Raw genomic sequence first — 14,852 nt, 5'->3', positions numbered from 1 at the left:
TTAGGACAGGTGGTATCTTTTCCATTCCTCTAAACTTACAGCCCAGAATACAGGATATTGTCACTGCTCCCTAATTTATACCTTTCAGTAAGTTCTTTTAGGCCTTCTACTCATCAGTGAGTCTACCACATTTTCTTTGAAAGATATATACCCAGCTGAAAAGATCGTATTTGTCAAAACAGGAAAGAAAAAAAAAGGGGGGGCATAAATGCCTATCCTTTCATTACTAACACGTGGGAAACTATTTCTGAAAAACTGGTAATTTTAGGATAAGCAAGTGCACCCTTTCCGACTTTTTGAAACATAACTTCTCTGAAAGTTGGCATTAAACAGTGATTTTTTTGTGTGTGTGTCAACACCACTTATTTCTCTAAATAAAGTCACTGTATTTCATTAGAGACAACCTCTTTAATAAAAATCATCCCTAAGTTCCTATTTTTGAGGCACTCACCTTTCTTGCCATTATGAGACCAGAAGGCTTGTGAGATACTTTGAAGACCACACCACCATTTCCTGCTCCCAGCTCACTGATCTTCTCAAAGTCATCATCCTTCAGCTCCCCAACTTTTTGTTTCTGGGTAAGGAAAGCTTCAAGGCGCTTTCGCTGCTGTTCATCCAACTCTAGTTCTTCCAGCTTCTTCTGAAGTGCTTCCAAATTTGTCCTGTACAACAGAGAAAGAACAGCTCGATTATTAAGCTGTTTGAGCTTACCCAGCAGTGTTGCAACAGGAAGAGCAATAGAGCATTGAGGTCAGAGATTAAATCCACTACATTTTTGCACCTATACACATTTTCTAGGACCCGACTTGTACAGTCATCCCCATGAGAGACATATTATTGGAATTCTGATTTAAGTAAACAGTATTTTATGCCAGATTAAACAATGACAAACACAAACAGATGATACCCAGTTTCCCCATCTTTGAGGTTCCATCCAAATTCATGCATGTTAAGTTTCACTACCTGCAGGAGTGGCTTAATGACTCAGCAGTTACGATCAGAGATCTCATGAATCACAGCACATCACTCCACGCTATTTTTAGTTTCGCATTTAAGAATTGTGTTGTAATCTCCTACAGAGTTTGTCTAAATGTTTAATCTATTGACTTTCACATAACTATATAACTAATAATCCATTCAGAAGCTTCTCACTTAGACATCAGTAAAAGGTCAAAGCACAGCCAAGCAAACATGCATTAAAAACATGGCCACTGGAAACACAGAAGTCTCTTTTTTTCCCCCCAGTTAAACTAAAAAAAACAGCCCAAAGGTTTTAAGTTTACTTTTTCTTTCTTTTGTTTAAGGGCACATCTACTACAAACCTAGGTTTAACATCATTACGCAATACAAAATTGAAATACAAAACCTCAAACTAGTTAAATTCGGGACTACAAAGAGAAGTTCAGTTTCCCAGGAAGATTCTTTTTTTAATAACTTAACTTCAGATCACATGAAAATGCTCCATTCCAATAAAATGACAAATCAAAAGCTCACTGAAAATTTCCCGCTTCCAACAGCAACAGTAAGTTGCTGTGAGAGTAAGTATTTAACAGCAAATATCTGTTTTCCTTAGCCAAATGTAACGCAATGTTCCCAGGAAATACAGTGTTGCTAGGATGAAAAAACTTGAGAAACAGAATCTACTACTTCAGAGCCTAAACCACTTCCCAATAAAAAAAATAAATTTCACCAATAATCAAGAAAACTATTTCTATTCATCACTTCATAAAATGTCCACTTTCAAAACAGAGACATTCTCCAATGCCCAGTAAGGTGCTGGTCAGTTGAGAAGATACAAGGTTGATTCTCCAAGAAGCAACGACAAATAACCCCCAGACTCAATGGAAAGACAGAATTATAGGATGAAACCCTCAACTCACCTATTAGAGAGCCTGCATTTCCAGGCAGGATAACAATCTTGGTTTGACTGTATCTAAGGTTTAATCGAGGTAAATAAAAATAATACAAATATTCACAGCTCTTCCTTACTACACAGTCACTCTGAAAGTTTAAGCAATGACGCACTCCTATTTCATTTATCAGTTTAAGTACGTTAGACAGGATGCAATTGCTAAGCTACCTTAGGAAGTGATAATGCTTAGAAGAGCGAAATAGAGGAAACAGAATGAGACCTTTGATGGAAAGGTGAGTTCTGTTCAGTCTGTTATTTTGACATTTTAGCAGCTCAAGCATAAAATCACCACACAATACTTGTGAGCAAGTTTCAGAAAACACTCACACTGAGCAAATGTGATTTGGCAACACTGCTCACAACCAGAACAGTTTTACATAGTAAATTTCGGTATACTTATTCTACTGTAGTTATGCTACCCTAATAATAATTTATGCTACCCTAATAATAATTTCATTCTGGGGTAGATACTTCATTTTCAGGCTATCCTACAATGATAAACATACTCTTATTTCTGTCCTCGTACCATGCTTTATACCACTATAATCATACTAGAATATAATCACACAACAAATATCCTAGAGCATCCACAACGAGAAATTTCCCTGGGTAAATAAGCATGGCTTATAGGATCATTCAAGTTAATCTGACTTACAGACTCTGTTTTAAAGATGAACCATTAAGAGAAAGACACATTTTTGAAATCTAATTTCTAAAACGCAAAACAAAGCAAATTATTCACTGGATTATTCCCCCCCCCAAGTGTGCCCAGTAAAGCAAACAAATCCCAGCCTGAAATCAAAGAAACGCACGTCTTTTCCAGAACACAGCTGAACTAGCTCTTCTTACACTGTGAACACAAGATAAAAATTCGAGCAAAGTTAATCACCCCTTACTTTCCCACAATAAGCTCCAGAACAATGAATGCTGGACGCAAACTCTGTATTTCACCCTAGAAGGTTACTGTTGTGAGAAGACATAACTCATGTTTTTCAAAGAACATACACCGACAACCCTGCCAGTACGGCACTCTGATACTCTGCCCACGTCAGACTGCTGGCGGTCAGCGAGGAGGTGAAGTGCTGCGGTCGGTAACTTGCGAGGCACGGAACACGCTGCTTGCTCGCTCAGGTGGTTCGGTCTTGTAGCAGGCTTGAACAACAGCAAGCTTTCTACACATACTTCAGATACATAAAATCAGTAATTTTTATTGAGCAGTATGTTAAGCATTGGGGTTTTTACGAAGTACAGATTATTTTTTATTCTATAAAATCCTACCCAACTAGCAGAAATGAAGAACAGAGATCCCTGGCATTTTTGGGGCCACTTACCAAGATAGTAACCTTCAAAGATTTCTTTACATCAGAAGTAAAACAACTTTATAGTTCACGTTCAGTCATTAAAAATAAACTTCTCCATAGCGCCTTTTACCTGCTTTTACCCTGTGCTTATATCAAAATCATGACGGCACAGAAAATACGGCCTACAAAACATACTGAATCAATCAGGCAGTTTTACAGGATGCAACTTTTGCAGAGACAGACCTATTATTCTGTATCACCGCTTTAAAGAAGTCAGGAGCACATAGACAAGAGCTCAGTGTCCACTACCTGGATCTCTCTTTCAAAAGAGGTCAAGACAATTTGGAATATACAACAGAATTTGAAGGAACATCCAAATAACAGCAACATTTTTGTTGAATTAAGTTAAACATCTCTGAAAAACAAATATATCAAGCTTCTAAACATAATATTTCAGTATTAAATGCCCTTTTGATACATAGGGCCAGATTTTCTAAGGAGCTCAGCAAGCAACACCTTTAGCTCTCTCTGAAGTCTGCATATGGACTTAATGCCAAAATGGAACCAAACTCTCTCTCAAAAAATCTGACCTCAACAGGAAATTTCAGTTTCCTTTGAAAAATGTGGTCCAGTAAGCCACAGCAGCAAATGATATTTATCTTTATTTACAAGTTCTGAGAAGGAACTTGCTGTCATTTTAGGGATTACTGAAGAAGGTAGGGCTGCTCATTTGGAAAAATAAAGAAACTAGAGACACAGAAACAGGATGCAACAAGGCTTTTCTTCCTCTGTTTTGAAGGAAACAGCTATGCAGTTTTTCTCTCAAGCAGAAGGGGTCTTCTGGGTTTGGAGACAACACAGATATGCTTCAGCATGTGACTTGGAGCAGACAAAATGCTCGCGTGATGAAACAAAACACTCAGTCATGCTGATGCTTTATTGACTAAAAAAATGCTGGGATAGCTTTTTATCTATGTTAGTCTAATGTACATCTGTATAAAACTTTTTTTTATTGCTCGTTTGAATCTCAAAAAACTTGGCATGCACTTAAAATACAGCCATTTCCTTGCTTGAAAGTGTGAATTATTGTTGGGGTCCTTGCTCAAACACTAGTCAGAAGATTCCAAAGGCTCTCATAGATGGAAAAGTCTTGGTCTCATGAATCTCAGCACATCAGGTTTCTCCATCTAGAATGTGGACATCAGCAAAACGTTCTGAACTCTAATGGCAAAACCTTCATTACTTGCAGTGACATGCAAGACAGTGACAGCACTGAGTTCTCAGATCTCACTTGAATTTGTCAGGACCAATTCTCTGACTGTAAAGTAAATTAATCTGAAAACTTTTTGTGAGATATTAACCCAATAAATGCATTGTCAGAATTACTATTCAGAACGTAACTGTAAGTAACATCTCCAGCTAGTTTTATGATAATTGAATGACAGACATCAGTAGAGAACTGATTTTTTTCATTCTGGTCCTTTGCTTGAAGCACTATATATTAATCAATTTCAAATGTAAATAGATAAATAAAGAGTATTTGTGTCACCAAAATTGGTGGTGGTAATCTACTCTCAGTACTTCTAGGAGGCATGACTTCGGTAGTTTCACTTTTGAACTTGGACTAGTGTAAGAATACTATCCCCTGACTGTTAACTATGACTGTTATCTGGACCCTCACCATATAAAAGCATCACAGCCAAGTCGCAGTGCAAAGCACATACAGAAACAGGTGGGTAAGTAAATCATTGCATATCAAGTTTCACAAATGAAACCAAACCAACACATACAAAATACAGAGGAGGGAATGCTTAAGTCAGTTCATCACTAGAACACCATGAAAATGTTAAGGAAGCTTTAGTAGCTAAAAGTAGCAGCGTGCTAATGTCTGCCTCCAGAAGGAGCACTAGTAGTTACTTAATCTTACATAAAACTTTTATTCAAATTCCTATTAAAATTCATCACCATTACCTGCTGCAGTCTTGGAGTTGTTTTTTCACTGTCAAAGCGCTACGCCTTTGCCAGAGTTCCATCAAAGCAGGAAATCATCACATCACCTCAGTGCTTCACTGTTCCAAGCACTACTCTAAAGCAATAGGTTATCATTTAATTTATTGCTATCAGTTTTAAGGCCAAGCACATACTAAACATACTGCACTAGGGAAAGAATCCAGCTTTCGTAACGTGATCATCTGAATGAAGCCGCAGGGAGGTCAGTGCCGTTTTCTCCATTCGTTAAAGTGTAACTTCACAGAACGCTATCAATAAATACATTCTTACCCAGCTAGCAGAAATGGATAAATATGCTGTATAGCTAGCAGACAATACCACTGTAGAAAGTGTAGTATAATAATTGTATCTGAAGTCCAGCACTTAAGGCAAGATCTCTCTCCTCCAGACTAAATGGAAGGTTAAAATACACACTCAGGGCAAGTTTTTGGGGGAGTTGTTTGTTTCCCCCTCCAAGTGCAGGACCAGGTACCAGGTGCTCTAGAGGGGGAATCACCTCCACCCACACTTGATCAGGTAGGATCCTTTCTATTAAGTCAACATTACTTCTTCCTTTTTGTATTCAAGGAAGTATGCTGACAGTGCAGCATCCTCCTTCTAGTCAAGTAACTCTTCTGTAACCTCAAAAGTTTTGAAAGAATGCAGCACAGTATTTAATTAGAGTGCGATCTCCTACCAAATGCACACAACCACACCCCACAAAACAATGACCTTGTGATGCGTGCAGAGGAACTTCAGCTCTGTCACTGTCAATTTACACTTTGCAAAATCCACATTTTAGAGGCCAGAAGACAAACGCGATCTGACATCCTGGGGGAACCCACATCCACCCCCTCTGCAGCCAGGTTGTGGAATATCAGAGATGAGAAAGGAGATTTCTGAGGAGAATCACAGCATGGTATACTGGGCGCTTTTCAGGCTCAATACCACCTCACCTGTATGGAAGCTCATCTGAGACCTTCACAATTGCCTCACCTATCACAGTAGCTCACCTCCTGACAGGGGCCAAAAGTGGATGCTTAGAAAAAAGAATACTGGGTAGCAACAACAACAAAAGAAAGTAAGCGCACAGCAACACCTCTAGTTACTGCTGGACTAAATGAGCTGTTCTCTGCTTCCCAGAGATGCACATGGTCTTATCCACAAACTCCTGAATGGACAAGTTATGTCAAATACCATCACTTCACCAGATCACTTTTTGAGCTTACCATACTGTTCCCTTAAGGTTTGGCTGTAGGTTTTTTCAGACTAACTTTCTTAACATCACAACCCCCATGATTTATAACCACTGTAAACATGTGCATATCACACACAGGTGGGCACTGTAGGTACACATTAGTGAGTTCGGGAGTACTAAGCAAACCTGTATTTCCTATGCGCAGGTTGGGCAGGGAGGAATAACAGATTCTGCAGAGTGCTCTCACTCTGTACACAAAGATGGGCAGAAGACCAGAAGAGGCTTCTCAGTTCGCACTTTTGGGGGCAGCCACCCCAGCACTGAAGAAAGCACTCCTGGAAGAGATGCATTAACATTTTAGAGCATACTTGCTCTCTTTGAACCAGTAACAAGAAGAGAAATGCTGCCTTTAGTCTAGTAGTACATAATGTCACAACAAAAACAGAAAATAAATCCTTATTCTTAATTCATACTAATAATACTCCAAATCCTTAAGCATTTTTTTTTCCATTCACATTAGTGAGAAGTTAATCATACACTCAACCCTAAAGGCTACATTAAAGCTGTACTCAACCCTGAAGTCTTCTTTAGAGAGAGAAGAAAAAAAAAGTGGTAGAGGAAAAAAGTCTGACACAGTCTTTAACAGTAATTTGTCAAATAGTTGTTCAAAGTTATTACTATCAGTTTTGCAAGCTGAACAATTAGTATGAGTGAAAGCATAAAGAAGTACATTCACTTTCAGATCTACTGTCACATGAGAATTCAGGCTTGGGGGTTGTTTTCCAGAACAGTGACAGTAATGCTTTCCCCAAGCCTACACAACTGTCAATTTAGAGAAGAAAGTAGGCAGTTCACTACATAATTTCCATGAACAACCTCAATCAGGGAGCTGAAATAAAGTATTAGGAACATGAAGACATTCTGCAGTTTTGAAAAGACAGACTACTATTTTGCATGACTGTGCCAAACCCGGCCAATAAGACAATTTTTTATTTAACTTTAACAAAGAACAGTTCACAGAATAACATGGAAGATGAAAGTAATCACAGTAGTCTCATAGCTTACTGCACAGGTGTCTCTATGTCTGGGCTAACTCCAGTGCAGCCTCATAAAACTTGCAGTTAAAACAACAACTCAAAAAGATCCAAACTCGCTGCAAGTGCAAAGGAGTCTTGCTTTGGAAAAAATACGCTATTTTTCGATTCCTGCTTATTTTCAATTCTTGTAACACGTTAGAGATACTTCATAAATTACCCTTACCTTTAGGTGGGATATATGATTGCCCAATACACTTGTTTTGTTTCTAGCATGAATTTTAACATCTGAAAATACCGTTTCACTTTCACAATGCAACAGACATGGCAGGGCATATTTTGAGGTTTAATATTGCCAGAAAAAAAATTACCCAGTAAGAATAAGAGGCAGACAATTTGATTAAAATCTGCTTCTTAGTAAAAGGTATGCAAAACAAAACTATTAGAAAAGTAATGTTCTGGTCAAAAAAGTACCCAGCTAAACTAATTCAGTGTAAGAATTCTCATTTTTCTAAAGCTGAAAGGCATGTGTTTTAAAGAAAATGTGCGATGCACTTGAAAGTCTCCTGTTGAGTCTCAAACCAATGGGACAACTTAACTTCAAAAGCTCCTTATAGGCTGAGCTGTTGGGTTGGAATCTTTGCTTTAAGCTTCCCCACTCTTTTGTTTTAGCCTAACCACTATCCCATTAAACATTTCAGACTATTTTTTCTTAAATAAGCCGAAGCATGCCAAGTAACATGTTTGAACTGAAGACAGAGTTCACCAAAGAGAGTAAAGCCACAGCTGTGAGCAGTGGCACAAATGGACAGATATCAGATTCACGCCCTGGGTGCCTCTTCCTACCAGATTTTTTTGCAGCTGTTCCCCGCCACCACTTGAGTTACAGCCCTTTATCCTGGGTGGCGGCAGCAGCTGCCAGCAAGGCTCAGGCACCCCTTTCGCATATTTAGCTCTCTGGCTAAACAATAAAACTGGGTTTTTTTTGGTTTTGGGGTTTTTTTCCCCCACCCCCCCTCTGTTAAAAGGCTTCCTCAGGACTTACTATAGCATTGAATTCAAAGTTTGCCACAAATAAACCTTGCCATGTCAAATTAAGAAATTCAAGAGCCAAATCTCCACAACCAGAAATCCAAGTTGTCGATCTCCCTTTCATACATATCTGTGCACCTGCCCACCGATTTTTCCTAGCCAGCGATACACACAACCAGAAGAAAAGAACCACAGGGCAATTAACACTTCCTTATGGACAGAAAAAGGAACTTACTTATCAGGTATTTAAAAAAACCCCAACACAGAGGATAAACAGAAGTTATAAGATTCTGATCATCAGCCGACACATGTATTTACACAAGTCCTGCTTTTCCATTGGTTTATGTCTCTGAACTATGAGTTAAATTTAGTTATAAAAACAAGGGATAAGTATGTGCAATAGCAATGGTAACAGTATCTTCACGACTCCCCTATGTGGTAGATACACAGCCTTTGAGAGACACCACAATAATAAAAAAAGATGAAGTTACAGTATTGGTTTTCAAGGCCCATGAAAAAGCCAGGATTAGAATTGAGACGCCTTCTGTGCAAGAGCTGAGCAAAGAGCACAGAAGCACAAACTTCACCAAAAGCTGCAGTTAACACATCAGGGACTAGAAAAGAAAATTGCCAGAATGTGCAAAAACACCCCATAACTGGTATTCAGAGAAAGCCATGGATGGAAGGTTTAGATCCTTGCCTGTATTTCAAATGGTTGGATCGCACAGCACAGAACATTCGCCAGTAGAGCCATTTAGGGGAAGAAATCACTAATTTTTACTTTATGTATGTATGTATGTATAGACTGTACCAATACATACAGTAATATTCACATATAAATACACATACATCTACATCCAGAGTATTTTTTTAAAAAATGCATTCTGCAACTGTTATTTTTGCTCCATTAAATCTGCTGACTCAGCTTCCCACCACATTGAAAAAATGTCTAAAAAAGCACAGAACAATGCTGAGTTGTAAGAAACACTGAAAGAAAGAAGAGTTGCCAGGAAGTTTCAACAGTTTGTTTTAAAAACCTGTAAGTAGATTTTTTAAGAAGATACTTGTTTATCCAAAGAATCACACACTGCTGGAATAGCTCTGTCCTAGTTCTCAGCCTGTAAAGTAAAATAATCTGCTTCCATTCTTATTCCTTTCGTGTGTGTCACCCAGTCACAGACACCACCGCATGCTTCCTTCTGCTGGGTGCCTGTGAGGCGACTGAATCCAGGTGAAGAACCACGTCCTCAGCTGTCAGTAGGTAGAATTTCTGCTGGAATTCACTCTCCTCTTGCTCAGACAGAGTCAGGATGACAACGGCTTCTCAACAGATGTTTGCAAAGAGATACTAAGCAGTGAATTAGTCTTTCCCAGTTGTTCAATTCCTATGGGCACTAACTGGCAGAAAGTCTTGCACGTTCATTGCAAAGTATAATTGAGATTTTGTCTAAGTGATATTGAACATGTATCAAATCAGAAATCATCTGACTACTAATTGCTTATACATTATTAAGTCTTCAGAAAAAAAATCCATTGCTTCCTTCAAAAAAAAAATTTTAAAAAAATCTTTGGAAGAAAGAACCCGCTCCCCAAAAATTCAGCAAGCTAGAAACTGATGTTGCCAGCGAACACCGCTTCCTCAAACAGCCATTTTTGCGTTCTGGCAGTGGAATCTGTACACTTTATAAAGCCCAGTCAATCCCCAGGGCAATGATGGGAGAACAAATGCAGCTGTAAAAAGGATAACACAGGCAAGAAGGTGTGGGGGCGGGGTGAGCTTTTTTACTGGAAAATTTAGAACTCAATAATTTAAAGGGAACATCTAGGTTTACCATACATAAAAGAAAATCCCTTCCCCACTTCATTTCAGAATGTTTCTCCCGTATACATTGAAATATTTAGTCAACATCCACTCAAATAACTGGCTGATGTATTTCCTGTCTCATGTAAATTCCCCACAATTTTGATGGGGTTTTTTTGGGTTTTTTAAGCCAGTGCTAAAGCAAAGACCCTTTGCCCAGATTAACAACAGTAGCACTGTTGTTATGCCAAATAAATAAATCGGCAACATATTGGGTCTACCCAGTCCCTTTCAATCATCTGCGGGGGGGGCGCGGGGTGGTGTTTTAAGCCTTCTTTGGCTACTAGATAACACTGGAAGGTCTCAGAGGTAATCTGTTCCTCTTGAGACAGAGACCTGAGACTATTCAATTAAAAGATGTGCTACTCAGAAATTGTTGTAATTACTGAATTTCAGCGTATCTCAATAGTATCTCTCAGGCTCTGAGCATACTGTCATTTAATCCTGCAAAAGCCTGGGCTCCTGCCAAAGAAAGTGGCTCTGCCTCATTCTGCCCCTAGCCATTCATTCCTAAGTAACTCAGGTAACAGATCCATTTAAAAATTAACTAAAAAATACGGTAAATTTTCAGCCAGCTTATTTCCCTGATTAAGTTCACCATATGGCTACATCAATGCTGCTGCAAGCACAAGAGGATTACCCTCCAAAAACTCATCTGGGCTTCTTTGATGGCTAAGTTCTCAGTCATATCAGCATGCACATCTGACTCGCTCTAAGAGTTGATACAAGAAAAGAACCATCAGGAAGACACGGGCACAGCAAGGAGAGGAGAGGACTTCTTCAGAAGGAGCAGGATCCTGTACATACTTAATTGTGAAATCACACTGTCGTTAACGATCTGCAGAATTGGTGTTGTAAAGGACAGAAAAGGAAAAGTGGCTGGATCCATATTTACAGCCTGCACTTTCCTTACTTTTCATCTCACTGGAATGCAACAAGATTTATTTTTTACACACAGTTTTTATTTAACTCTCCTAAACTGATTTATGCTTTTTGAACAAAGATAACATCATAATAACTGAAGTGTGCTTCCATTATTGTCATTATGCTTAAATATAAGCCTAAGTACATCACAAGACTTGGTGTTTACTGTTACCTCAGTATTAAGCATCTTAAAATCCTTCCTACATCCATAACTGTAAACTAAAAGCTGCCTACCAAGTAAGAACAGCACAGGTCAATTTGCCACTTGTGTTAATTTCTGTACTAGTTGTGTGTGTTTACTTAGTTGTAAATTTTTTCAGCACACCCGCCCAGAAATAGCATAAAAAGATAGTAAGGCGATGAAGGCTCTTACTTTCCGCTATTTTATCATAACAGATCACATGTTCTATTAGGTTCTTAAGTATTCTTAAAATGCTATTTCTAATTCAATGAAGGACTATGCCAGGTTCATGCACATTTGAAGAGAATGCTATGAGTATGTTTTAATCTAAATTTGGAAGACTTAGTGAATAACAAAAGGCTCACAGTTTTTTTGGAATTATCTAGCATTTATGATTGCCTGCCTAAAATGCATTCTGTCATACCACATACATTTGTAAACTTGGTTAATCCTTCATTAGTAAGGGATAAAAAAAAGTTTCTGAAATTTTTTCTTAAAAATATTTACCAGCTTGCTGTAATTTCATGTACACATTCAACACAACTGCAATCTGGCCAGATCAGTCATAAAATTCCAGGACTTAAATCTTCCAGAACACTACACACAGGCGCAAAGCTCCCCTGAAAGTCAAAGGAATTCCACAGAGGGACTGCCCCGCCTCAGAGACTTTTTGGTTTTAAAAACAAAGAAAAAAATCCCCCCAAAACAAAGGCAGAAGTGACCCAGCAAGCATTAAAATCAACAACTCCGTGAAAATCTTCCTTTTATTTCATCTAAACTCACATCCAAGAAAACTGACAAAAAAAAATTACTCCATGGAGAACAAATCCTCTCGGAACAAGGTCTACAGGGAAACAGCCCACTGGTTCTGCTGCTCCCCTCACACCACTCCATTTTACAAAGCAAATTTAAAGACCAAAAAACCCAAAAAATAAAAAAAGAAAAACCCATGCTACAGATGATGGGAGACAATCTGCCTTTCTACTCCTACAAAGCCCAAAGTGAAGTTCCCTCGAGAAAGATATTGAAAAACATGAAAACTGCAAGATGCCTGGTAAGTAAGCAACTGTTTATTCTGCAAATTGCAATACAAATTGAAGTTTAAATCAGTTTTGCATAATCCCCAAATTCTTCTTTGACTATCAAATACGGGCAGCTGTACTTAGAGGTCATGCCAGCTATTCAGGGGCTTCCTTAATGCAATTTAAGCAGAATAAACAGCAAGAAGCAACAAGAAAAAGCTGACAAATTAGTTCTGCAATTCTTAGCCTACGACTGGAATTTGCCAGTCATCCTTTTCTACAAAATTACTCTTTGGTTTGAATGGTTCTAGGGCATGTATACGCTATGTAGTCAAGACTTAAAAAAAGAGAAAACCCAAACCTGTTCATCGTGGGTGTAAGCACCACCGATAACAATGGCACCATGCCTGATGACCTGTTTTCAGTTCTCTTTGGACTTTCTTTCAGGCCATATCCTTTAAAGAAATACAGTTCCTAATGCAGTAAAGACCTATAGACAGTATCTTCTTAAAGTCCTCTGAAAGACCTACTTCTTTACAGCACATTAAAGGAAGATGCTAATTCCATGTTCTACTTTGTTTACATTTTTATCTCATTAAACATAAATCAGAAGTCTTCTTTCATACTATCCTTAGTCCTCCTTGCCAAGAATATAATCTTACTCTGCTCGTGCTACCTCATATTACGCCTTGCTATGTCACATCAGAGATTTACTTGGCCCTGTCTTCCCAGAGCAGCGATCATAGCTTAGGCTTCACTTGGGAAATACCAGTTGTAGCTAAAACACATATGCAGTTTGTATATTTTTGAATTCTTTAAACAGATTAAAAAAAAAGACATTGCAGTCCCAATCACCTTTTCAATGTGAATGCTTATACAACACAAAAAAAGTCAGTGGCATTCAATTAAAAAAAAAATTGTTTTCATTTTTATATTTAATCAAAGTCTCAGGCACTTCTGGAAGGCTCAAGTTGCAATGCCAGAGACAGGGAAGTCGTCTTTATTTACTCAGTCAAGGTAAAAAAGTAAGGCCTTAGAGCAGTTAGTTAGTAGACATATCCAAATGTAACGAAATGTAAAGGAAAAGCAATCAGAAAGTGTCTCTTCTGTAATTAGAAGTTTTAAGCAGTGACATTAATACACATTCTTAACTGCTGCAGTAATCTCTTCCATGACAGACAAATGAACTAAAAAAATAATTATAATGCTCATTTGGTGCCTCATTGGATTGTTGTGCTCTATGACAAAATATGTTCTATTGACTATTCATTTCACTTTTTCAAGTAAGCACTTTTAAAATAGGTTGTGAATATAGTCTGCATTATATGCCAAGACATTCTAGCTCATTAAACGTAATTTAGGATCTCAATGCACAGGTTTAATCCATTTTTTTCTCTGTGTATACTTCTGGACATGGGCATTGTAACTAATAAATTCTAATGCACTTTCCCAAAATCAGTGGAACACTTCAAATCTCGTTATGCAGTCTAACTTACAGACAATAGGCTTTGATGAATAAAAAAAGTACTGATTTTTTAAAAATTTATATTACAAGGCTGTAACTGTAGAACTCCTGCATCTTGTGCCATCTCAGTCAAAAGCACTTCAAGTAACTTAATCATGTTTAGATATTTGTTTTGAATTAAAAAAAAATATCAAGCATCTATTTGGATCTCATTAAACGTTGATTTTAAGAAGCCAAAGCAGTTAAAAATCAGTAAGAATTTGACATGCCCATCACGTATTAATAGCACAAGCTGTTTAGGTATTCAGTGATGAACCATTATAAGACTTAATATGTCAAATAAAATAGCAGAGACCAAAGTTGGGGAACAGTAAGTTGCCCCAATTCTGCTCCGCCATGTGAGAGAACAGTTAGATGGCTGTTTAATGTTACGTTTTCACCCAGGGGAAAAAAACACCACCAAAAACAACAACAAAAAAACCCCAACAAACCCACTTAAGTTATGTACCTCAATATAAAATCCTGTTTGAGACAAGACAGTAGAACTTCTGTTTCAGCATCGTTTGTACATCCCATCATACATGCCCTTATTTGGCATTTAGTGGACTACCTACAGCAAGCTAAAAACTAGTCATACCTTGTCTTCACTGGCATTTTATATCAAATTAACTTTCTCATTATAAATTTGACCCTTCCCTCTGCTTACTTCTTTTGTAAAGATTCAATTAAAGAATGATATGAAGTAACTTTCTTCTCATGTGAACAAAAAAACTAACCTTACTGTAATACCGAAAGTAGCATTATCTTGAAACCTACCCTCCTGGTTCTTTGCAGAGCTTCTACTTCATGTTCTGGGTCTAGCTTGGATTTAGAGAAACCTAGAAATTTAGTAACAACTGTCAGATATTCAAGGGGACAGAGTCAGAAGTTGGA

The 14,852-nt window shown here is 38.0% G+C and overlaps 1 protein-coding gene across 1 annotated transcript in view; it reads right to left on the bottom strand.

The window, feature by feature from the left end:
- Positions 1 to 14,852, bottom strand: part of MAP2K1 (mitogen-activated protein kinase kinase 1) — a 41,047-nt gene that overhangs the window by 22,527 nt on the left and 3,668 nt on the right. Inside the window, exon 2 of the mRNA XM_059823782.1 lies at positions 452 to 662. Coding sequence (XP_059679765.1) covers positions 452 to 662 — 211 coding nt within the window. The remainder of the gene's footprint in view (positions 1 to 451; positions 663 to 14,852) is intronic.

The sequence above is a fragment of the Gavia stellata genome, chromosome 13, assembly GCF_030936135.1.
Source record: "Gavia stellata isolate bGavSte3 chromosome 13, bGavSte3.hap2, whole genome shotgun sequence".
Classification (NCBI taxonomy): Eukaryota; Metazoa; Chordata; class Aves; order Gaviiformes; family Gaviidae; genus Gavia; species Gavia stellata.
Note: the sequence above shows the minus strand (reverse complement) of the source record. Positions and strands in the feature narration are given on the sequence as shown.